Raw genomic sequence first — 26,735 nt, 5'->3', positions numbered from 1 at the left:
CCCCATTATTATTACCTGTCTCTTCCTAATAACTGAGATTCCCTCCCAAGAGGTATCCTCAGTGCTAGAGGATACCATGATATGAAAGGAGGGTCCCAACTATGGGATCATTTCCCTCTGCTCCAGTTTGATGTTCTCCTTCCCCAAGACTTTCTTCCTCCTCAGCAGCACAGAGGCTGTCAGACTGGAGCTGGGATCACTCGACAGTGTCCCAGAAAGTCTCATCTGTGTACTACTGTCTCCCTTAACTCCTCCAGTTTAGGCACTCTGGTTTCAGGAGCTTGTACTCAGTCTCTGAGGGCCATGAGACATTGGCCACCTCTCCCCATCTTCACCTGGCCGTGAAAGGTGGTATCACTTCTGCATGAAGAGTTGGGGAACTAAGGGTGTTATGGGACATGCACCCCACAATGGCCAAGCAAGAGCTGGGTGGGACCAGATGGGCCTAAGCTACTAACTAGGCTACAAGCAAGAGTTAATTGATGAGGAACAGGCTCACTTGGACAGGAGAGGTGGGGCTTCTAGAAAGCCAAGTAGCTGGCTAGAGAGGGGCATGGCAGCTAGGGAAGGGCAGTCACCCCCTGGAAAGAGAGAAGTGTTTGTGGCTGCAGGCTGGCAAGCTGCACAGACTTCCTGAGAGGAGGGAAGATGGCAAACCCAGAGGCGGGGAGCCAGTTAGGTAGGAAAAAGCTAGGGAAACAGCAGCAAGGTCACAGCCAGTACAGGTCTAGGCTGCATGCTATAGGGTATAGAGGGTGGACTTGGGTACCCCTACCGGACACTGGGTAGTGGTTTGGAGCACTGAAGATGCCTGCCAGACAGCTCATCCATAAAGATTGTGATTTTTCCCCAGAAGGGGAAGGACTTAGTAACCTGGATGGAGTACCAAGCCACGGACCTGAAGCAGCAGCACCGAGAGCGAGAGAGGCCACATAAGGAGAGAAGACGTGTGGAGAGACCACTGAAGAGGATGCAACTGAGAGACTGAGCTAATCTCCAGAGCGACGAGCAGGAGGTGCCATGAGCAGAGAGGGAACCCGGTCACTGGGGGGCTTTAATTGCAGTCCCTCCCAGTACAGTATTCTTCAGGAAGAAAGGTTCATGACAACCATATCCCAAGTTTCTCCCAAATGTATTTTCTGAATTCTATATTAACCAGATTATTCAGTTTCCAGTCTCCTTTCCTGAAATCACACCAGACCAGGGAGGAAATTGTTCTCTACACTTTGGATGTCAGAAGGGCATTAGCCTTTTGTCTGGACAAAACTGAACCCTTTTGAAAGACTCCCAATCTGTTTTGTTTCATTTACAGACAGATTCAGGGAATCCACAGTGTCTGTTCAAAGACTCTCAAGGTGGATCTCTTCTGAGGTATTAGCCCATTCTACAAGATCCCAGTCTACTTCTCTAGCACTCTTGAATAATGTTCTAGTGGCTGAAATTTGTAGAGCACCAGCCAACACTATGCCTTGATTCACACAGCCAGATCACATGCTGCGATTGGCAACTAAGTTGTGTCCTCAGTGTTGGACTCCAATCCAAAGCTCTTTCCAGGGATAGTGCTCAGGAATCTGTAAATTCAAGCATCCTCAGGCACACTTCTGAAAGGAGCGGTTACTACCTTGTGCAGTAACTGCAGTTCTTTCAGATGTGTTTCCCTATGGATGCTCCATTCTCCTCCTTCCTTCACCTTTGCTTCAGAGTTTCATCTTGTTGGACTTCATGGTAGAAAAGGAACTGAGGGAAGTTCACTAGCACAGCTCTGTATATCCTCAGTACAGGGCACGAAGAAGTCTGGAGTGCATGAGTGGGCCAAATGGGTACTGCTACCGAATATCTCCAATCAAAGGCACAGTTACCGCACAAAGCGAGTGACCTCTCCTTCTGCACAGTGTCTTTAACTTCTGAACTGGTAACTTTTCTCCCCAACAGCATCAAATAAAATCTGTATTTTGATGCCGGATCCACCCTTTTTCCTCTCATTTCAGTTTACCACCATCATCCTAGGAATTTCAGGTTGATGTCCCATCTGATCCAGTTGTTACTCAGCTCTTTACTCTCTCCTCCCTATATGATTTTCAACTATGCATCCATTTATAAATAGGGCCCTACCAAATTAACAGCCATGAAAAATGTGTCACGGACCGTGAAATCTGGTCTTTTGTGTGCTTTTACCCTATACTATACCAATTTCATGGGAGAGACCAGAGCTTCTCAAATTGGGGGACCTGACCCAAAAGGAAGTTGCAGGGGGGGTCACAAGGTTATTTTAGGGAGGATCCTTACTTCTGCACTGCCTTCAGAGCTGTGAGGCCAGAGAGCTGTGACTGCTGACTGAGGGCCCAGCTCTTCAGGCAGCAGCGCAGAAGTAAGGATGGCAATACAATACTGTGCCATCCTTACTTCTGCACTGCTGCTGGCAGCAACTCTGCCTTGACAGATGGGCTCAAGGCCAGCAGCCGCTACTCTCTGGCCATCCAGCTCTGAAGGCAGCACAGCTGCCTGCAGAAGTAAGGATAGCAGTAAAACAACCACCACTACAATAACCTTGCAAACTCCTCCCCGCCAACTCCTTTTTTGGGTCAGGACCCCTATAATTACAAAAACATGAAATTTCATATTTAAATAGCTGAAATCATGAAATTTACTATTTTAAAACTTTTATGACTCTGAAATTGACCAAAGTGGATCATGAATTTGGTAGGGTCCTATTTATAAAGCATAAATCATAATCATAAATGTCCATTTGATACTCTAGATGCTGTCTTGAGCAGCTGCTCATTGGAAATCTCCCCAGCAGGAATTTTCCTTAATTCTTCAAAAGGCATAGGATATAAAATGACAGACTAGTTTTCTATCAAGTAATGCTGGAAATACTGGCCAAAAATGATTAAATCTGACCAGGTGACAGGGTAACAGGTGAAGGTAAGGAATTTTAAATGCAATGCAATGAATAAAGGATGAGCCAGTAAAGGAATACAGAGGAGAAGGAGGAGGGTTATATGGTCAGAAATGATATTTGAGCTAGGATGATATTTTTGAATCGATGGGGAGCAATGGGGACACCCTAGAAAAAAGGATGTTGCAGTAGTCAAGAGGCTGTGGATGACTTTTAGCTGTTACCATGTATGGCTGCTCCTTAACTCAATTGATATATTCATCCAGCATTACTCTCTTAACTTGGCAGCTGATGCCTGTTTCAAGAAAGCAGTAGTGCAAGGCTTTACACTAAAAATACTTAAAGGAGAAGTTCTATTTGCCAGAAACTGACTCTTTGAGTAGAATGCCCACATAGTTCCACCCTTGCCACTTCTTCAGAGTCTCTGATATGGATTCTGAAGAAGTGGAGGTAACTCTGTTCTGCAAATGAGCACATGCATGACCTTAATGCTTCCTATTTTCTAGAGGGTTTTGACTGTGGTGCCAAGATCACACTGTGCTAAGAAAATCTGAAAAGTTATTTACCATTAACCTTTCTTTTTGACCTATAGTGTGGTTTCCACATTGAATCACCAGTCAGAATCTAGGCTTTCCTAGTGCCATTCTATTATCTAATGTATATTTATTTCTGAACTTTTACAGATATGTATAAACAGGACATGTGTCAATATAAAAACTCTGGATTACGATTGTAATTACACAAAATGCAATAACAGAGGGGTAAGTAGTAAAGATTTTAACATTCTCTGAATTTCAAAGTATAATATGTAGAACACTGAACTTAGTCTCTTAGCAGTGATGCTTCACATTAGACTTAAGATTATTTTAGTCAGACCAGATCTTGAAAAGCAGTAATTAAACTATTTTAAAGGCAGAATCTTATCAACTATACATCATTTGATGAAAAGCCACATATGACACATGATACAGTCAGAGCTGCAAAATAGCCAGATCTCATGCCATTTTGGATTTTATTGCTAATAACATTTATTTCTATATGTTGCACTTACAGTCAACTGGGGAGGTAGTGCAGAACAGGAAATTCAGGTGTTTTATTCTCATAGCACAAGAAAAAGGTTTTCTGGGGCCTTCAAGAATAGGCCTACATGAAGCACATTACACTAATGCATCTTGGAGCAAACAAGGATAGGATTTAGAGGGTTGCACACTTCATTGTTTCTGTAGGCCAAGTTCATTGCTTGCACAGTCTTGCATCCGTCTGTTAGAGAGTGAACTGCTACATAGTGGGGTGGGGGGAACAAGTAACAGACTCCAATTAAGAAGTCCCCCTCAGAGGCTAATGGGTATGGGAGTGTTCTGGACCTATATAAGTATGACCGAGATCATTCCAAGGAGGGAGAGAAAGGTGTGGTGACACTCTAAAAGACTGGAATGCTGAAGCAGTGCTGTTGGAAATAATTTTCCTAATACATTTACTAAGGTTCACCATGATAAGTATATCATAAGTATATCATAAGTGCACATAAGTATTCCTTTATTAGTCTAAAGGCCACTTGGTGTTGATTATATTCAAAATACAAATACCAGCATATTATATTTTAGTGACAATAAAATTATAAGCATTGTGCAAATATGCACAATAGGATCAAGCTTGGGATAAACCTTTCTATCTTGGCATGACTGCAGAGGAATAAGAAAAAACTGTGACAAAGGAACCCCTAACGTTTTGCCTTTTATAACATTATAATCAAGTGATGTCATTGCTGGTTATCAGACCCTTAGCTAAAGTCTGAGTCAGTTTATGGCTGAACTCTGACCTTTGGACTGGTTGAGACAAGTTTAATGGCTGGACCCCGTCTCTTCCAGGTTTTCTTCTTATCTTATTTTACTGTATTTCTCCCAGCTACTGGATTAAGCAGGTCTTTATAATAAAGAAGTATATACAATCAATTATTTACTGCACCTGGTACCCAATTAACTATGTTTTCTTAATTTTTAAAGAATTATTTACTGCATCTGACCTAAACCTTACATAAGATAATGCTGGTATTTCAAGGATCTGTATAAATTTAACACAAACACTATTTCTTATTCTTTTTGGTTACATGTTTTAGGCTTATCACTTGCACTAACATCCAAACTTAGTTTAAAATCATAGTTTACCAGGTCTATATTCCTACAAGTACATAGGGGAAAACAGCTCCAGAAATGGTTAAGAGAAGATGACAAAACACAGATGGGGATGGGGGGGAAACTAAATACTATATATGCCTTTTTAAGTATAAGTACATTAATGATTATCTGCCAAACTCCCTGGTACAGGAGAGAATCCACCAGTTCACATCTTCTGTTTCTCCCTATAAGCTCCTTGCTCCACCTTCCAATCCACCTTTATTTCAGGAACTCCCTGCAACCACCCTGCCCCTTCCCTCATACCAGGGGCTCTGTATTACCCTCTATGCTCTGTCTTCCCTGCTCCCAACTCCTGTGGCAGGGGTTTGGTGTGTGTCTCCTCGTTCTCCCCCGGCCCCCCAATGATCTTTTTCTCCCCTGGGATGGAAGGGATGGACAGACAGCTTGTTTCTTCCTCCCCCAACAACAACCATGGAGCAGACTTTGGAGAGGCTGTGCCCGCATGCGCGCACACACACACACAGAGGAAGGAAGAGAAGTGCTGTGTGTAGGGCCACTTCACTTTGCTCAGCCACAAACTGAGGTGAGGTCTTCATTTAATAGCAAAGGTCGTCATCTCCAAGCCAGCAGAAGGTGGTGATAAAACATTTTTGACCATCATCGTTACCTGGGATTCCTTGGTTTACTGATAGATACAGTATTACCCATATTCCTCACAGAAGGGCATGAGACTCAAAGTCCTTTGAGCTCCTTAGATGAATGGTGCAAAATACTTGATTAATTTTATTCCTTCTCAGTAGGCTTCTCATCCCCATACAACCATTTCTCCTCTTCTATATTGTCTTTTGTTTTCTCCCCAGTTTTCATCCCTTCTTCAACAAGAAAATGATAGAACTTGAGTCCTGTGAACTTAGGCATTTATAGATGAACTTCCTAGGAATATTTACAAACCCTGTATTTTACAGCAGTCCTATGACAAACAGCCATTGTTCTGTCACTTACTTAGTGAAGAGACTGAAAGGCTCCAGAGTGTCAGCACAATGGGAAATCTCAGAAAAAAACTTCCTCTCTGTAGTAGGAAGAGGGCCTGAAACATAAGCCCATGCATCAGAGGCCTGATATGAGGCCTGAGGCCTCAAGTAGAAGCAAAGTTAAGTTGTGAGCAAGAGGCAGGCCCTGCTCACAGAATGTGGCAAGCATAGGGTTGCTATTGTAAAAACACATATTCCTAAGAGGTGCTAGGCACAAAACACTTATGCAATCTGTCAAGGTTCCTTCCCCACTCTGAACTCTAGGGTACAGATGTGGGGACCTGCATGAAAACCTCCTAAGCTTACTTTTACTAGCTTAGGTTAAAACTTCTCCAAGGTACAAACTATTTTACCTTTTTCCCTTGGACTTTTGCTGCCACCACTAAACGTCTAACTGGGTTTATTTTATTAGGAAAGAACCCGTTTGGAAACGTCTTTCCCCACAAAATCCTCACTGAAACCTTGCACCCCCTTCCTGGGGAAGGTTTGATAAAAATCCTCACCAATTTGCATAGGCGACCACAGACCCAAACCCTTGGATCTTAAGAACAATGAAAAAAGCATTCAGTTTCTTAAAAGAAGAATTTTAATAGAAGAAAAAGTAAAAAAGAATCACCTCTGTAAAATCAGGATGGTAAATACCTTACAGGGTAATTAGATTCAAAACATAGAGCATCCCTCTAGGCAAAACCTTAAGTTACAAAAAGACACAAAAACAGGAATATCCATTCCATTCAGCACAGCTTATTTTCTCAGCCATTTAAAGAAATCACAATCTAACGCATATGTAGCTAGATTACTTACTAAATTCTAAGACTCCTTTTCTGTTCCCAGCAAAAGCATCACCCAGACAGACACAGACCCTTTGTCTTTCTCCCCCCCTCCAGCTTTGAAAGTATCTTGTCTCCTCATTGGTCATTGTGGTCAGGTGCCAGCGAGGTTATCCTAGCTTCTTAACCCTTTACAGGTGAAAGGGTTTTTCCTCTGGCCAGGAGGGATTTTAAAGGTGTTTACCCTTCCCTTTATATTTATGACACAAGCACATTCCAGAAGGGTGGTACAAGAACACCCTGAAAAACACATTCCCCAAAGATAACAGGAACATGTTGACCCATCTTAAGGATAAGGCGTCATAAACATATAGCTAAGGGTAGCCTAGAATTCCTCCTTACCTGTAAGGGGTTAAGAAGCTCAAATAACCTGGTTGACACCTGACCAAAAGGATCAATGGGGAAAGAAGATACTTTCAAATCTGGGGGGGAGGCTTTGTTTGTGCTCTGCATTGTGTGTTCTCTGGGGAAGCAGAGAAGCATCAGGTCAGAAAACTACTTCTCCTAAAATCATCCTAAAATGAGTCTCAATATTGCAAAAAGAATATGTAAATAAGGCAAGGCATGGTAGATTATCTTTTGTTTTTAGCTTGTAAATTTTCCCTGTGCTAAGAGGGAGGTTTATCCCTGTTTTTTTTTTTTGTAACTTTAAAGTTTTACCTAGAGGGGAATCCTCTTTGTTTTGAATCTGTCTACCCTGTAAAGTTACCTTCCATCCTGATTTTATGGAGGTGCTTCCGTTACCTTTTTTTTCTTTATAATAAAATTCTGTTTTTTAAGAATCTGGTTTACCTATTTGGTTGGTAAATTATTCTCAAGCCTCCCCAGGAAAGGGCATGAAGGGGCTTGGGGGGATATTTTAGGGAAACAGGAACTCCAAGTGGTCCTTTTCCTGAATTTTTGTCTAACTCACTTGGTGGTGGCAGCAGTACTCATCCAAGGACAAGGAAGGATTTGTGCCTTGGGGAAGTTTTTAACCTAAGCTGGTAGAAATAAGCTTAGGGGGTCTTTCATGCGGGTCCCCACATCTGTACCCTAGAGTTCAGAGTGGGGAGGGAACCTTGACATAAGGTCAGGATGACAGCATAATAAATATAGATGTTTTGATCTAACCTGCAGGTACAAGGCAATGGGTGGCACTCTGATACATTAAGCGTGATACATAACTTGTTTTTATTGGTGTATAAAGATGTATCTCAGAGGGAGTGTCTTTGTCTGGCCTAGGAGCTAGTGGAAAGTCCCGCCACTACCTGAGCCGGTCCATTGTCACAAGCATACATGTGTTAGTGTACCTGTAACCATTGAGCTGCGTCATTATCACTGTACGTCGTCTGCAATAAACTTAACCAAGTGCCTTCGCTGAGACAAGTCTGTAGATTTATTGGGTGGTTCGCTTGATGTTTGCTGTGCCAGCTGTCTGCGCAGAGCTGGGACAGCACACGGGAGAACACATGGGAGAACACGCACCCAGCCAAACATCTGACAGCACTCTCCTCGGTAAGACTGAATCTATCCCATGCTAACTAAAGGAGTAATTTGCTAGGCAGGACAAAAGGCTATTGACTGTAGGTAATAGTTTAGCTTATCCACCACAATTAATGTGAGGAATCAGGAAGAGATTTACATCGTTATTTCAAATCCTTTTGCAATGACTGACATTGAGAAACGGGAAGACTTAACTTGTCCTCAAATTCCAAGTGACATGCAATATCTATGTGTAACACTGCAGGAAAGTTTTAAATATCATCAGCTCCATGGCAGTGGAGTCACTGGGGTTCCTGATAAATTGTCCGAAGTCCCGGCATGGTACAGACTAGACAGGGTTCCTCCCAGACACAGCTATACGACTTGGGGAGCAAGAGCTAGAGCCCTGATCCTTGGGCTCCGAAAATCCAGGTCTGTACTGCTTGAGATAAGGAGAGCTCCTGTAGTAGCTACTAATGGAACTGCGAATCTCGTTAAAAAGCAACATGAGAGAGTCAGTCCATAAACTTACCCTCCTACCAGCTAGACAATGTTCAGCCTGAGCAACTGACATTCTCAGGAGTTGGTATCTAGCAGTCAGATGCCCGTCTGTAAGGTGATCTGTGCAGACCACAGATGCAATTATTATTTAAATCAAACACGCACACAAATGGGAAGCTGGACAAGAAGCCCAGGATGTATGTGTCCTAGTCTTAGCTAAACTGTCTTAGCCCTGGTCTACACTAGGACTTTAGGTCGAATTTAGCAACGTTAAATCGATTTAAACCTGCACCCGTCCACACAGTGAAGCCCTTTATTTTGACTTAAAGGGCTCTTAAAATCGATTTCCTTACTCCACCCCTGACAAGTGGATTAGCGCTTAAATCGACGTTCCCAGCTCGAATTTGGGGTACTGTGGACACAATTCGATGGTATTAGCCTCCGGGAGCTATCCCAGAGTGCTCCATTCTGACCGCTCTGGACAGCACTCTCAACTCAGATGCACTGGCCAGGTAGACAGGAAAAGAACCGCGAACTTTTGAATCTCATTTCCTGTTTGGCCAGCGTGGCAAGCTGCAGGTGACCATGCAGAGCTCATCAGCACAGGTGACCATGATGGAGTCCCAGAATCGCAAAAGAGCTCCAGCATGGACCGAACGGGAGGTACGGGATCTGATCGCTGTTTGGGGAGAGGAATCCGTGCTATCAGAACTCCGTTCCAGTTTTCGAAATGCCAAAACCTTTGTGAAAATCTCCCAGGGCATGAAGGACAGAGGCCATAACAGGGACCCGAAGCAGTGCCGCGTGAAACTGAAGGAGCTGAGGCAAGCCTACCAGAAAACCAGAGAGGCGAACAGCCGCTCTGGGTCAGAGCCCCAAACATGCCGCTTCTATGATGAGCTGCATGCCATTTTAGGGGGTTCAGCCACCACTACCCCAGCCGTGTTGTTTGACTCCTTCAATGGAGATGGAGGCAATACGGAAGCAGGTTTTGGGGACGAAGAAGATGAGGAGGAGGAGGAGGTTGTAGATAGCTCACAGCAAGCAAGCGGAGAAACCGGTTTTCCCGACAGCCAGGAACTGTTTCTCACCCTAGACCTGGAGCCAGTACCCCCCGAACCCACCCAAGGCTGCCTCCTGGACCCAGCAGGCGGAGAAGGGACCTCTGGTGAGTGTACCTTTTAAAATGCTATACATGGTTTAAAAGCAAGCATGTGAAAGGATTACTTTGCCCTGGCATTTGCGGTTCTCCTAGATGTAGTCCTAAAGCCTTTGCAAAAGGTTTCTGGGGAGGGCAGCCTTATTTCGTCCTTCATGGTAGGACACTTTATCACTCCAGGCCAGTAACACATACTCGGGAATCACTGTAGAACAAAGCATTGCAGTGTATGTTTGCTGGCATTCAACCAAAATCCGTTCTTTCTCTCTCTGTGTTATCCTCAGGAGAGTGAGATATAATTCATGGTCACCTGGTTGAAATAGGGTGCTTTTCTTCAGGGACACTCAGTATAGTCCATTCCTGCTGGGCTGTTTGCCTGTGGCTGAACAGAAACGTTCCCCGTTGTTAGCCACAGGGAGGGGGGAAGGTTGAGGGGGTAGTCACGCGGTGGGAGGAGGCAAAATGCGACCTTGTAACGAAAGCACATGTGCTATGTATGTAATGTTAACAGCAAGGTTTACCCTGAAAGACTGTAGCGACTGTTTTATAAAATGTGTATTTTTAAATACCGCTGTCCCTTTTTTTTTCTCCACCAGCTGCATGTGTTTCAATGATCACAGGATCTTCTCCTTCCCAGAGGCTAGTGAAGCTTAGAAAGAAAAAAAAACGCACTCGCGATGAAATGTTCTCCGAGCTCATGCTGTCCTTCCACACTGACAGAGCACAGACGAATGCGTGGAGGCAAATAATGTCAGAGTGCAGGAAAGCACAAAATGACCGGGAGGAGAGGTGGAGGGCTGAAGAGAGTAAGTGGCGGGCTGAAGAGAGTAAGTGGCGGGCTGAAGACAGGGCTGAAGCTCAAATGTGGCGGCAGCGTGATGAGAGGAGGCAGGATTCAATGCTGAGGCTGCTGCAGGACCAAACCAGAATGCTCCAGTGTATGGTTGAGCTGCAGCAAAGGCAGCTGGAGCACAGACTGCCACTGCTGCCCCTCTGTAACTAACCGCCCTCCTCCCCAAGTTCCATAGCCTCCACACCCAGACGCCCAAGAACGCGGTGGGGGGGCCTCCGGCCAACCAGCCACTCCACAACAGAGGATTGCCCAAAAAAAAGAAGGCTGTCATTCAATAAATTTTAAAGTTGCAAACTTTTAAAGTGCTGTGCTTAAAGTGCTGTGTGGCATTTTCCTTCCCTCCTCCACCACCCCTCCTGGGATACCTTGGTAGTCATCTCCCTATTTGTGTGATGAATGAATAACGAATGCATGACTGTGAAGCAGCAATGACTTTATTGCCTCTGCAAGCGGTGATTAAAGGGAGGAGGGGAGGGTGGTTAGCTTACAGGGAAGTAGAGTGAACCAAGGGGCGGGGGGTTTCATCAAGGAGAAACAAACAGAACTTTCACACTGTAGCCTGGCCAGTCATGAAACTGGTTTTCAAAGCTTCTCTGATGCGTACCACGCCCTCCTGAGCTCTTCTAACCGCCCTGGTGTCTGGCTGCGCGTAACCAGCAGCTAGGCGATTTGCCTCAACCTCCCACCCCGCCATAAACGTCTCCCCCTTACTCTCACAGATATTGTGGAGCACACAGCAAGCAGTAATAACAGTGGGAATATTGGTTTCGCTGAGGTCTAAGCGAGTCAGTAAACTGCGCCAGCGCGCCTTTAAACGTCCAAATGCACATTCTACCACCATTCTGCACTTGCTCAGCCTGTAGTTGAACAGCTCCTGACCACTGTCCAGGCTGCCTGTGTACGGCTTCATGAGCCATGGCATTAAGGGGTAGGCTGGGTCCCCAAGGATACATATAGGCATTTCAACATCCCCAACAGTTATTTTCTGGTCTGGGAAGAAAGTCCCTTCCTGCAGCTTTTGAAACAGACCAGAGTTCCTGAAGATGCGAGCGTCATGCACCTTTCCCGGCCATCCCACGTTGATGTTGGTGAAACGTCCCTTGTGATCCACCAGAGCTTGCAGCACTATCGAAAAGTACCCCTTGCGGTTTATGTACTCGCCGGCTTGGTGCTCTGGTGCCAAGATAGGGATATGGGTTCCGTCTATAGCCCCACCCCAGTTAGGGAATCCCATTGCAGCAAAGCCATCCACTATGACCTGCACATTTCCCAGGGTCACTACCCTTGATATCAGCAGATCTTTGATTGCGTGAGCTACTTGCATCACAGCAGCCCCCACAGTAGATTTGCCCACTCCAAATTGATTCCCAACTGACCGGTAGCTGTCTGGCGTTGCAAGCTTCCACAGGGCTATCGCCACTCGCTTCTCAACTGTGAGGGCTGCTCTCATCCTGGTATTCATGCGCTTCAGGGCAGGGGAAAGCAAGTCACAAAGTTCCATGAAAGTGCCCTTACGCATGCGAAAGTTTTGCAGCCACTGGGAATCGTCCCAGACCTGCAACACTATGCGGTCCCACCAGTCTGTGCTTGTTTCCCGAGCCCAGAATCGGCGTTCCACAGCATGAACCTGCCCCATTAGCACCATGATGCATGCATTGGCAGGGCCCATGCTTTCAGAGAAATCTGTGTCCATGTCCTGATCACTCACGGGACCGCGCTGACGTCGCCTCCTCGCCCGGTATCGCGTTGCCATGTTCTGGTGCTGCATATACTGCTGGATAATGCGTGTGGTGGTTGATGTGCTCCTAATTGCCAAAATGAGCTCAGCGGCCTCCATGCTTGCCTTGGTATGGCGTCCGCACAGAAAAAAGGCGCGGAACGATTGTCTGCCGTTGCTCTGACGGAGGGAGGGGCGACTGACGACACGGCTTACAGGGTTGGCTTCAGGGAGCTAAAATCAACAAAGGGTGTGCCTGTACATCAAGGAGTATTTCAGGCAGGACTGCACGGAGGGTTCCAATAAGAAATGGTGCACCAAAGTTATCGTTGTTATTGGAACAAGGAGGTTAGCCTGGCCTCTGATTGATACATGGCTAGATTAACCTCGCTGCGCCTTCTCTGTGACTGACTGCAGTGTGATCTAGACAGGGGAGGAGGAAAATGAGTACAAAACAAATCTGGTCTATTTCTTGTTCTGACCCACTCCATCTATCCTTTACATCTTTGGCTGGCAGCAGACAAAAAAGGCGCGAAATGATTGTCTGCCCTTGCTTTCACGGGGGGAGGAAGGGTGGGAACGGGGTCCTGACGATATGTACCCAGAACCACCCGCGACAATGTTTTAGCCCCATCAGGCATTGGGATATCAACCCAGAATTCCAATGGGCAGCGGAGACTGCGGGAACTGTGGGATAGCTACCCACAGTGCAACGCTCCGGAAGTCGACGCTTGCCTCGGTACTGTGGAAGCGCTCCGCCGAGTTAATGCACTTAATGCACTTAGAGCATTTTCTGTGGGGACACACACACTCGAATATATAAAACCGATTTCAGAAAAACCGACTTCTATAAATTCGACCTAATTTCGTAGTGTAGACATACCCTTAGTCTTAGTTAAACTCTTCAGTGGGCTGAGAGGAAGAGCCCAGCCTATAAAGATCACTTTAAGTGTCAGGCTTGAGGAGAAGACGTGAGGGCTGTAGCACATTAGCTAGCTGAATGGTACTGACAGAGGAAGTCATAAGAAGTTAAAGGTTTCAGTAGGAAGCAGGTGCTCCTGGGAAGAAGAAGCATGGCTTCTGCCCAAATGGAGGGGAAAGGATTTTGTGTGTGGATTGGAGCCTGGAAATGGGACAACCACTCTCTTCTTTAATCCCTTCAAGAAAGGGGGCCCCAGAATATTTGGCTGTTCTGATGAAAGGGAATGGAGAGATTTTAATTGATAACCCTGAGAAAAATAAATGTGGTTTATGAAATTCTAGTAACAAAAATTCAAGTAGTACCTTTACTAAGAATTTTTCTTAAAACCTAGTTCTACAATATAAAAACCATCTGGCTGATTTTTGGCCTGACCCGAGGTTGCTGTACTACTGAGTATTAACCTGAGCTCAACCAAGTTCTAACCAAGCTCTCTGGGGCAGGAACTGTCATTTATCACATATTTGTGCACCAACACAATGGGAGCCCAACCTTCTTCTGCCCTTTAGGCACTACTGCAACGTAAAAGTTAAATTATGACAACCAGCATTGTGTCCTGTCCTTGATTTACATCTAGAAGTAGAAAACCTGTTTTATAATCCCATGGCTCCTTCTTTACCTTACATCAGTCAATGAGCCAACTCCTGATTTCCAAGTTGCATTTCTAGCACTAGATGGAGCAGTGCAAAAATACAAACAGTAGCACTTACTTGGCTGAAATTGGAGTTCAAGACCTACAGGTTAATAAAGCCAGCTTCCCCTGGCTCTGAAGGTAAAACATACTCCTCCAAGATAAACATGCCCAGATCTCTACCTTTTATATTACAAGCCGGAAAGAAGGAAGAAACCAACTCTGCCATATGCAATCTGCTGTTGCTTTCTAGCTTCCTATCTTTCCTCTTGGGGCTTTCCACATGATTTCACTAGGGGTTTCGATAACATTAAAATGTCTTTTATATGAAATTAATAACTCTACACATTGGATTTTCTCATCTGAGGGGAAGTTTGCTCTGTTGTGTACTCTGTTTTCAAAGGCTTTGAGATCCCTATCAGATTGGGTATGCAGTGATTCCATTAAACTTTGTCTTTCAACTGCGAAATACAGCCCTAATGAAGTTAAACTGAAGGAGAACTGATTTAAGTGGTTAGAGAAGTTGGTTCAATTTTTAGATCTCTTGGTCAGCCACTAGATGATAAAGATTGCACACTAATAAACCAAAGGCCGTACATTAACTCCTCCTGCCAAAGATGGAGACTCTGGGTAATTAGTTATCTTGGTGCTCCTGTCAAGAGACTTGGAGAAACCTAAAATAGCAGATAAGAAAGTACCATTCTGTCTTTTATTTAGTATGTGATGCCATACTGTACAGGGCAGTAAGATTGCACCAAGAGCTCAGGAAGGCTCTATTTTCATCAAATTGCTCATTTGGTTCATGTTATTTAAACCCTTATTCTATTTCAGATGTGCAACAGTAAGAAAAACTGCCATTGTAATTTTGGTTGGGCCCCTCCAGACTGTACATTAAAAGGATTTGGAGGAAGTGTTGACAGTGGACCCCCTCCGACTACCACTAGTAAGTGCTGTGAAAAACTAAGCGCTCTATATTTTATCCTGTCTTTCAGTCTCAAGCCAGGGATCTATGACTTGTATTCTAATGTGGTCTTTGCAGCTGTCACCCACACCTCTATACTACAGCAATGTGGTCAGTTGGAGCTGCCCTTGAAAGGAGCTGGAAGTCTTTACTTATATAACACTCAAAAGGCCTGATTCTGATATTCTTACTCATATCAAGTGTAGCCCAATCCATAAATTACATATTAATTATATTGATTACTTAAGAATTCCCAGTTATCACTCTGAGATTTGACAGGTTCTTGTCCCAAGATCAGGCCCAGTATTATTAAAATTACTGTATAGTTGAGAGCCCCGATGTGCACAGTTGCAACACTCTCACTATTCTACAATAATTTATTAATACATTTAGCAAAGTCACAAACACTCGAACCCAGTAAAGTGAATAGAGATAATACAGAATGTACATCTGAACATCCATATACTCACACCATCCCTGGAAGAACAGCCTGAAATGTTAACCATTATCTTCCTCATCACCATCATGTTCCTCATCATCTCCAGTGGCCATCATCCTGGCAGTTCGCAAGGGCTACACCTCTCTCTCCTCCCACACACAGGCTTGGATGCAACTTTTATATTATGTTACACTAATGCCACTATGCCTAATGCATATTCAATAGGGGGTTCTCCCCTCTTCCTTATCTGTATTTCTTCACCCTACTAATGTTAAGGTTCCCTTCTCCTATTGGTTAGTATACTAATGATCTCAACTTATTATCATATACATCAGTTCATTGCTATGACACTCTTGTGGTCAGATATCTGCAGATGTTCTCTCCAAAAACCAGTGTTAGCTCATGTTCCTGTGGTTAGCTGGTGTCATTATGGACAAAATTCCCACTTACACACTCTATTTCCAGTTCCCCAAAACTTAGGAGTGGCGTTTAGGCCATTTATCTGTGCCACAGCTCATAGGTTGCAAGCCTTATGTTAACTGCTGAAGCCCATGTCTTACAGGTTACAGGCCTGTAGGTTCCTTATATTACTGCCAAATAAAATAAATGCTAAAGCTACACAAGTAGCATCTTACTTCACAAATGGATCAGTGGGATCTTGTGGAGATAAGGTACTATTCATCATTAATGAGTGGATCAGAATCTAGCCCTAAATAGACACCAGAGGCAAAAGAGTAATGTAAAGACGGTGATGCACTTTTTTCCTACCTACCTTCTAGGGGGTTCCTACCCAAACCCTTTGAATTTTTCTTCTTCCTTATGTAGCATTTCTCCACCTTACCATAACCCTAAATCCCCTAGTCCTAGTAGGCATCCATTCCTTTTAACTGGTTATTACTTTACAATTTTTGTAAACTCACTGAATTCCCATATCTCCCCAATTCTTCCAGTGACTGTCCACATATAGTCCATTTCTGGGGTGCATCTGGGGTAAAAAGGACTGTTCCAGGTTGTTGAGCACCAAGTAATTTCATCTTAAAAATGACTAAAATTGTATAGTCTTGAGTAATAAGGAATAATAGGCCAAATCTTAATAAAGTTCTCTCTTAATACCAATTCAGGGACATTACTTCCACTGTTTTAGTCACATGAGGTTATTTGCCAGGCCTTAAAGGATACCACAACTAAAGACAAGCAAAATAATAATAATTAATAACTTTGACTGTTATTAAAGAAAGGGAAAAAATTAAAACCAAAAGAGAACACAAACAATAAATAACGGTTACTTCACTTACAATCTTGTCTATATGTTTCTCTGTGGAGAGCTTTGACAGACATTACACTTTTTCAGAGTTTACCCTTGATCTACCCTTGGAGGGGGCCAAAGTACCTCATTTCCCAAAATTGGGAGTGAGCCTTGTCTTAGTGTGTCATAGATAATAAAACAGTTTATAGATGGGCAAAAGACTTTTGTTTAAGAGCAGAGGAGCCCTTTTTGAGTTATAATGGATAACATAACAGGTTATAAATAGGCAAAAGTGAGTAATCTTAATTATGTGCTATGAAGTAAAAAAAAACCTATTTAAATCAGTTCCTCAAAGAAGTCATTCAAGGAGCTTCACTGAAAGAGGCAAATTGATGAAATATTAAATCCCACTTTTTCTCTCTGTTTACCAATGTTAATTTATGTCTCCTGTCCAGGAATACATAGCTGTCACTGTGCCTCAGTGGGTCACAGCTGAGAATATCAGGTTCAGGACAAACAGCTGAGAAATAGGGCAGACTCACCCTAAACTAGTAGTTATTCTATTATTAGATATACTAACCCAAAGTAAACTTCTGTCTCACCACATTAGTTAAAAAGAAGTCAAAATACAGTCTCCTTAGGCATTCTAGCCCTTATCTCACCACACAGACCATTGACTGTATGATGAGTGGTTATGGAAAACCAATTTCATCTCATATAGGGTCCTACTAATCCCAAGAGATCAGTCACTTAGCCAGGTCAATATCGCAATAATCACTCGGCTACCAATACTTCATGATCTTACATATAAAGCATGTCTTTTAAGGTATTAGGGGAAAGGTTATGATCTGCCGAGAGTCATTTCTCTATCCATATATGTGTATCGTTAATGCATATGAAGTTATGAGAATTGTGTTGTATGGTGGTCACTAAAGCATGCTGTAAATAGGGGAATCAGCCAGATATTAGCTCCCCAGAGGCAACAGCAAGGAAAGTAACCAATGCCTGGGCAGGGTGTTAAACAACCCATCAACAGCCATTATCCAGCAAGGGAGCTACAATGACTCACCTGCATGAGGCCACACCAGGGAAATTGCTCAACCTTGCTTGGAGAGACTCAGCAATGCCCTCCAGACATGCCTTGACTTGTGCTCCCGAAGCACATGGATTGAGAGTATAAAACAGATAGAGTGGACACATACTGGGCCCTTCTCCTGCCCCCATCTATGCTGCAAGCAACCAAGACACTGAGAAGAAGACAAGACTCCAACACAGGAGACTGGCCCAGGTTTAGGGAACAAACCTGTATGTTAAGGACTGCAATATCCAGTGGGGTGAGAAAAACTGCTTAATCTAGTTTTCCAGTCTAATAGGGTTGAGAGTTTAGAGTAGGTGCTTATATTTTATTTTATTTTGGTAACTACTCTGACTTGTTATGCTTTGACTTATAATCACTTAAAATCTATCTTTATAGTTTAATAAATCTGTTTATTTATTCTCCCAGAAGCAGTGTGTTTGGTTTGAAGCGTGTCAGAGACTCCCCTTGGGATAACAAGCCTGGTATATATCAATTTCTTTGTTAAATTGATGAACTTATATAAGCTTGCAGCATCCAGCGGGCATAACTGGACACTGCAAAATGGAGGTTCCTAGGGTTGTGTCTGGGACCGGAGATATTGGCTAGTGTCATTTGGTTGCACAGTCCAAGGAGCCTCTTACATGCCAGAGGCTGTGCGTGAACAGCCTTGGAGTGGGGGTTCTCACAGCAGAGCAGGGTAAGGCTGGCTCCCAGAGTCAAGGAGTTTTGGAGTGACCTAGCAGATCACCGGTCCGGATAACACCAGAGGGGAACATCACAGGAGTCCAGGGTCACATGCCTTACATGGCTTGATGACTCACAGGGGGTAGCCATTGGCCCCTTGGAGGCTGAGGCATCTGTCAGAAGATCTAAATGGGGGGAATGAGTTTCTTCTATGGCTCATTGTGAGAGCTAAGTGTCTTTAATGGGCCATCAACTCAAAGCTGTCTAGCCTTGACGTACATCTTATCTGGTGTGTGTTACCCAGGAATACAGCAAACATAGGTAAGATACCAGTGCATAGCCAATATTCATAGCTTCATATACAAAAATGATACATGTATATAAATAGGATAATCGTACTTAGCAAATCACAACTTTTCCATTGACACTTTGCATGCCATGGTTTGTACAAGATTTGTTTTGGTTTAACAGGAGAAGCTGTTATATCTTAAATGACAATAAAATTTCAATGTTTGCAGTATTGTTGTAGCCATGTTGGTCCCAGGATATTAGAGAGACAAGGAAGTAAAATAGTATCTTTTATTGGACCAATTTCTGTTGGTGAAAGAGACAAGTGGGCTTCTTCACCTTGAATGGTCCCTTAGAATATGTGTTAACTACTTATGCAAAACATCTGTTCCACCTTATATTTAGCGGTGACACTCTAAGTACTACCTTTCCCAGACCTGAAGAAGTGCTCTGCATAGCTCAAAAGCTTGTCTCTTTCACCCACAGAAGTTGGTCCAATAAAGATATTACTTCACCCATCTTGTCTGTCGAATAGCATTTCAGTACCATTAAAATCATTACAAGAAAAACATTAAATTTAATCCCTTGACAGGGCTTTACAACTTCATTTCACCATACATGTTGAAATCTTGTTGATGATGTCATCTGAACTGGAAGGTTGCTTCTTCTTGATGCTGCTCTTTGGCTGTTTTCTCCTTAGCTGGCTTGCTTGTAGAGACAAGCTAAGCAGAGATGAGATGCTATAGTGAATGCTGTAAAGTTGAGGATAGGAGCAGAGAGAATTTGCTTAATTCTGAGGGTTTTTACACCCTTCTCTTTCCGTAACTTCATGGAAGGAGGAAAACAACTCTCTCAGGCTAGGCTGGATTCAAAATTTTCTGTTGTCATCCTTTCATTCGCTCAACACCTTCATTGTTTGGTCTTGGTAACAATTTCAGCTAGTGAATGGTGATCTGCTAATACTTGTGCAGTAGGGTTGTAATTTTTCCTGAACTTGATAGTTTTACTGCCTTTCTCTTTGTGGTGGGAATTTCTCTGAACACCATTTAAAGTTAGAGTTATAACTCTATTTTATTCAGTCCATTTTCTGAGATATACATTGAGTTTCATCAGGGTATAATAGGTGTTTATATTCTATTTCAAATAAGTCCAAACACACTTATTTTCTATTGTCAAGGTTCCTTCCCCACTCTGAACGCTAGGGTACAGATGTGGGGACCTGCATGAAAAACCTCCTAAGCTTACTTTTACCAGCCTAGGTCAAAACTTCCCCAAGGTACAAAATATTCAACCCTTTGTCCTTGGATTGGCCTCTACCACCACCAAACAAATACTGGTTACTGGGGAAGAGCTGTTTGGAAACGTCTTTCCCCCCAAAATACTTCCCAAAACCTTGCACCCCACTTCCTGGACAAGGTTTGGTAAAAAGCCTCACCAATTTGCATAGGTGACCACAGACCCAAACCCTTGGATCTGAGAACAATGAAAAAGCATTCAGTTTTCTTACAAGAAGACTTTTAATAGAAATAGAAGTAAAGAAATCACCTCTGTAAAATCAGGATGGTAGATACCTTACAGGGTAATTAGATTCAAAACATAGAGAATCCCTCTAGGCAAAAACTTAAGTTACAAAAAAGATACACAGACAGAAATAGTTATTCTATTCAGCACAATTCTTTTCTCAGCCATTTAAAGAAATCATAATCTAACACGTACCTAGCTAGATTACTTACTAAAAGTTCTAAGACTCCATTCCTGGTCTATCCCCGGCAAAGACAGCATATAGACAGACAAAGACACTTTTTTTCTCTCCCTCCTCCTAGCTTTTGAAAGTATATTGTCTCCTCATTGGTCATTTTGGTCAGGTGCCAGCGAGGTTACCTTTAGCGTCTTAACCCTTTACAGGTGAGAGGAGTTTTACTCTGGCCAGGAGGGATTTTAAAGGGGTTTACCCTTCCCTTTATATTTATGACATCTATATAAAAAGAAAAGAAGTACTTGTGGCACCTTAGAGACTAACAAATTTATTTGAGCATAAGCTTTCGTGAGCTACAGCTCACTTCATCAGATAAGCTCACAAAAGCTTATGCTCAAATAAATTTGTTAGTCTCTAAGGTGCCACAAGTCCTCCTTTTCTTTTTGCAGATACAGACTAACACGGCTGCTACTCTGAAACCTGTCATTGTTTTCTATATAAACATTTTTCAGTTTTCAAATAGTCTTTTTAAACTTAACTAATTCTTAATGTGTCTTTAAATTTATGTAGCCATTTACAAAGGCATTGTTGCTTCTTCTTAACTGTCTTTGGAGAGCTGGCTCATGTATTTCTGGGTTTAGTAAGGAAATTTCTTAAGTGTTTCCAGATTGCTATTAATTGGGGAATAATTAGTTTTTGTTTGCGTGTTCTGCACATCCCCACTTACTGGTAGTCTCTCTTTGTACTCAACAGTAGAACCTTCTCCAAGCAGGGCCTGATATAGCACACGTGTCTCCACTCCTCCCTCTCACCTAAACTACTTTGTACTAAAAACTGAGGGTAAGACTATGTCAGAGGGCACTGTGTGCTCTACCCCCTCAGTTCCTTCCAACCACCAGACAGAAGTGAACTGCTCCTGTCCTTTGGATCCAGGGTTTTCTCCATTTATAGTGCCTTGTTAGTTTATAGGTGTTGTTCTTAGTGTAGCTTTTAGTATAAAGTAGTTTTAAGTATAGGATAATAGAGATAGTGTAATATACTCTGTAAAGTCAGTTCCTTGTGTTATGGCAAAACCGTAGAGGAAGAGTATGGGCTTTAAGAGATGTGCTTCATGCCCTGCTGTTTTTCCAGCATCAGAAGAACACGTAAAGTGTCTTAAGTGCCTGGAAGAAGGACACTCTCCCTCTGGGTGTTTCATTTGCTGAACTTCCACTCCCAGTGCACACAAGAACAGGCAGACCAGACTGTAAATACTGTTGCTCAAGGAGGCCTTGGCTGCTAAGCCATCCAGTTCCAGGCATTCATCAGAAAGGAAAAATAAGAGGCCTGACTCAGTTCTAGTAGCTTCCTCTAGCAAGACTGAGTTCTACATCATTGGAATCTTTGTCGATGCTCATTTCCAATTCTTCAGCTAAAGCTGCCAGGGCTTCAAAGGCACTGGAAATAGAAAAGGGTTGTTGACCTGTCAGGGAACCTAAAGACATACTGATTCCAGCTGTATCAGTTCCAAAGAAGCAGAAGCTGAGGAAGAACAGGGGCACTGTTAGCAGTGCTAGATCTCACTAGTCAGACTTATCAGATCTGTCTGATACAAACATAACCTTTATGGTTCTGACTTTGAAGTTCAAATCAGTTCCGGGTTCTATTTCAAAGCCCAGTATTATGTAGCTGAGTGTTTTCCTGGATCCAGTATTTTCCAGGCCCATTTTCTGCTCCAGTTCCTAGACCATCATCAGGCCAAAGAGGATATCAACAGTAGTGACTGATGTCTATTTTCCTCCACGTGAGCGGTCCTCAGATCTGACCAACAGAAACTTGGCAAAGGAGAAGAGGGAGTCATCTTCAATTCCAAGGTCTGCTTTGTCATCATCTGAAAAGAGGAGCAGAGTATAGTAGGCTTTCTCCAGATCCTTCTATACCTCCTCCTAAGACTCCGATGGGATCTCTAGGTAGATCTTTCTCACACTTTATTTCTCTTCACCCTCCAGTTGCTATGTTTTCTCCAGTGACATCCATACCACATCCAAGGTCGGATCTGTCCTTAGAGCAGGATAGAGGAGGACTCAAGAGACCTGCTTCATCCTAGGTTATGCTACCCTATCTGTTTGCTCCTCCTCTCATGGGTATGTTTCCAGATCCCAACTACTGGAGACACTGGCAACCATAGTCTTCATGGCCCTAGAGTTTCACCACAACAATTTTTGAGGGAGGATAGAGAAGTGAACTGTGAAGTATAATCTATTAAGTATAATCTGGTGGCCCAACAGTCCTCAGATCTAGTTCCTCCAGATCCGTTGGTAGTTCAGATAGTATTGCCTGATACTCTTTCTGAAGAACAGGATGAGGAGCTGAGTCCTCTTTTTCAACAGGAGGAAATGGATACTGATTCTGATCTCGATTTGTCACCTAACAAGCATGTGGGCATGACTTGGGCATCCTCCCTTTCTGAGAATGTTTGGAATTCCATTAACTTGTGCTTCTTCTTCGAGGAGCATCCGTGTGGCTGCTCCATTTTAGTTGTCTTGGCGCCCTGCGCTTCTAATCAGAGATTTGAAGTAGCAATGCCCCAGATGACCGTGCACACGTGGCAGCCATCTCGCACCACTCCGAGCGGTTATCCCGCGTGCGCAGCCAACCATCCCCCAGTTCCTTCTCTACTGCCTTTGGCTTCAGTCGGAATGACAGCAGCACCCTCACAGCTTTAGTTATTTCTATTATTTCAGTTCTTTCCCAGCTAGTACCTCTCTCCCTTAATTTCTTCTTTAATTTTCTTTTACAATTAAAAAAAATCATTTTCCTAGTCCTCCTCTTTCTCCTGCCTCAGATGGGAAACTTCCAGTGACAGAAGAGGCATAAGAACGGGATTATTTCTATTCTTCCTTTCAAAATAGCCTCTCAGAGATGTCTGGTTCTTCAGACATTATCTCACTTGAGGACTGTCTATACCAGTCTCTGACAGCCACGTGCACTGTGTCCGTTGCCTGGGGGAAGACACACATATTTCAAAAGTGTCCCTACTGCAAAACAATGACAGCTAGGACAAGGAAGACTAGGGATCTCCAGTTGAAACTCCTGATGATGGAGAAATCCCTCAGACTAGCCTCCGACCCAGAGTCTGGGACACCTGGTCAATGGTCTCCAACAGATGCCTCAGACATGGGACCCTCTTCTAAAACATCTACTGAGGACTCTGTTCCTAAAAAAAGCAGTCTCACTCTTCACCGTAGTGAGATTTGCCTCAGAAAAAGACATCTCCGACCACAAAGTCTGCCCCAGTACCGACAGCACCGGACCATGAGGCACCGGGAACATCCGATACTGAGACGTTCCGAGGAGCTAAAGACCTGGTGTGTGTCATGGAGGTACACATACCAAAGTCAAGACTCCTAGCTCAGCACCGGTGGAGCCAAAGAAAACCCAGACTCTGATGGCACCCCAGCGAGACTGGGACCAAGCCTGGCTATTACCCCCACTGGCTCAGCCCCTCCCCTTGCCAGCGATGAGGAGGAGGAAGAGGAGGCAGGGATGTACACCCCTCACCATTCCTCACCCAAACCTAGACCCTCGAAGCACCAAACATCTCTGGATGGAAGAGGCTGGGAGGTTCCACAATGGGTGCCACCCCCATTGCTCTCCCACCAAACTTGACATACTCAGACCCACGGGCATTTTACAGGGCACAGAACTTCAGGCTTCCCAACCCACCCAGGTCCAGAACAATGTGATCACCTTTGTCGCCTGCCCCAGCTTCCTCAGAAACACTGGAGGAACAAGTTGAAGAACCTGAGGATGTGGCTGCAGGCAATAGCCTCCTACCTACCCATACCCTACCTACTAGCCAAATACATGCACAACATGTTTTCTCAGATGGCAACCTTTATTGAACATCTTCCAGAAGACAAAAAGAAGCAATATAAGGCCAACATTGCAGAAGGTTCCCTCATTGCTAGAACAGCCCTGCAGGATTCTCTTGATTCTGCTGACACAACAGCATGATCCATTGCTACGTCCGTAGTCACGCATAGGATTTTCTGGCTCCATCTTTACAGGTTTCCCAGGGAAGTTCAAGCAACCATAGAGGACCTACCTTTTGAAGGCCAAAAATTTTTTGCAGAGAGCATGGACGTCTCCTTGCACACGTTGAAGGACTCTCAGGCAACATTAAAGACACTCGGAATCTATGTCCCTGCAAACAAAAAGAAACAAGGCAGATTCTATAATCAATGGTTCCGAACTGCCCAATACACCCAACCTCAAAGACACTACAACCAGCACCACAAACCGAGGCAGATGATGCCGACAACCACAAGATCAGTCATCTATGTCTCAGCCATCCACTTTGAGGCAAACATTTTGAAGTGTTGGTTGAAGACATGAGAACCCCACATTCTCCAATCCCAGAATTATGGCCAATCTTCAGCCCATTTGAGGACCGCCTGTTACCATTCTACCCAGTCTGGAAAGCCATCACCATGAACAAATGGGTTCTGGAAATTATCCAGAAGGGCTACTCCATCCCTTTTATCTCTATTCCACCTATCCACCCCGCTTCCCCATCCCTCCTCAGGGACCCCTCTCATGTGCACCTGCTAGAGAAGGAAGTAAATTATCTCCTACAATTAGGTGTGGTGGAACCTATGCCAGCTCAACACAGGGGCAGAAGATTCAGATTACTTATTTATTTAGATTTATTCAGATTACTTTCTCACTTGGAAGAAAACAGGTGGATGGAGGTCCATTCTGGACTTGGGAAAACTAAACGAGTTTGAGAGAACACAATGTTTCAAGATGGTGACTCTAGCAACTATAATTCTGGCATTGGAGAAAGGAGTTTGGCTCTTGGCTCTTGGCCCTTGACCTACAGGATGCTTACTTTCATGTTACCATTCACTTGGCACTCAGGCGGTTCCTGCAATTAACTCTAGGGAACCTGCATTACCAGTACAGAGTGTTCCCCTTCAGCCTGTCCACTGCCCAAGGGTGTTTTCCAAGGTTCTCGCCATCGCAGCAGCACACCTTCGCAGGCAGGGTGTGATCATCTTTCCCTACCTAGATGACTGCCTTCTAAAAGCACCAACACATCAGGCAGCAATCGATGCCACTCACACCACTATAACCCTGTTTACGGACCTAGGGTTACAAATCTACCTTCAAAAATCCACTTTGATGCCCACCCAACAGTTAGACTTTATAGGGGCACACCTCGACTGCCTCACAGCAACAGCACAGCTACCCCAACAACGCTTTCTTACTTTAACAAATCTAATTACAACAGTAAGAGACAGCCCACAAACGTACACCAGAACGTGCCTACAACTCGTGGTGCACATGGCGGCTACAACGTTTGTCGTGAAACATGCCAGGCTCCATGTGAGATGCCTACAGGCCTGACTCCACACAGGCACTCAGTAAACAGACATCTTACAATGCCCAGCAGTCTAAAAGACTCGTTCACATGGTGGACACAACATACAAACATTTGCCCAAGTGTTCCCTTCCGACAAAAACTTCCAACTGTAACAATCACCACAGACTCCACTCTGGTGGGATGGGGGGCACACTTGTGTGACAATACCATCCAAGGTTGCTGGTCCCTAGCAGAATCTAATCTCCACATAAATCTACTGGTGCTAAGGGCAATCTGAAACACCTGCTAGCACTTTCTCCCTCTGATCCGCAACAGGACTGTCCAGATTCTTACGGACAACTTGACCACTATGTTTTATGTAAATCACCAAGAAGGGGCCCAATCTTATCCCCACTGTGCAGAAGCAGTCCACCTCTGGCAGTGGTGCATCTCCAACAACATAGACATCATAGCATCCTATCTGCCCAGATGCCAGAATGCAACAGCAGACCACCTAAGCAGGAACTTTTCACTAACCCACAAGTGGGAGATGGATCCCTGAATAATAAAAACTATATTGAGACAATGGGGATTCCCCTCAATAGATCTCTTCGCAATGGCATACAATGCCAAGTGCCCAAAATACTGCTCTCAGGCCAGACTGGGGCATGACTCTCTGGGAGACACCTTCCTTGTGAAATGGGAGGCCCCACTGCTGTATGCCTTCCCCCCAGTCCCTCTTTGAAATCAGCTGTGCAAGAAAACATCCATCCAGTATTTGACATCTTTGGAGCTAC

At 44.0% G+C, this 26,735-nt stretch overlaps 1 protein-coding gene across 1 annotated transcript in view; it reads left to right on the top strand.

The window, feature by feature from the left end:
* The window catches only part of LOC311514775 (disintegrin and metalloproteinase domain-containing protein 29-like), a gene marked incomplete at both ends in the record, with an annotated part of 70,751 nt that overhangs the window by 33,590 nt on the left and 10,426 nt on the right, over positions 1–26,735 (top strand). Inside the window, 2 exons of the mRNA XM_084617470.1 lie at positions 3,583–3,660; positions 15,031–15,142. Coding sequence (XP_084473596.1) covers positions 3,583–3,660; positions 15,031–15,142 — 190 coding nt within the window. The remainder of the gene's footprint in view (positions 1–3,582; positions 3,661–15,030; positions 15,143–26,735) is intronic.

This window comes from Lepidochelys olivacea, assembly GCF_965140295.1.
Source record: "Lepidochelys olivacea isolate rLepOli2 genome assembly, chromosome: 1".
Lineage (NCBI taxonomy): Eukaryota > Metazoa > Chordata > Testudines > Cheloniidae > Lepidochelys > Lepidochelys olivacea.
The sequence above is the reverse complement of the archived record's forward strand: the minus strand, read 5'-3'. Positions and strand labels throughout refer to the sequence as shown.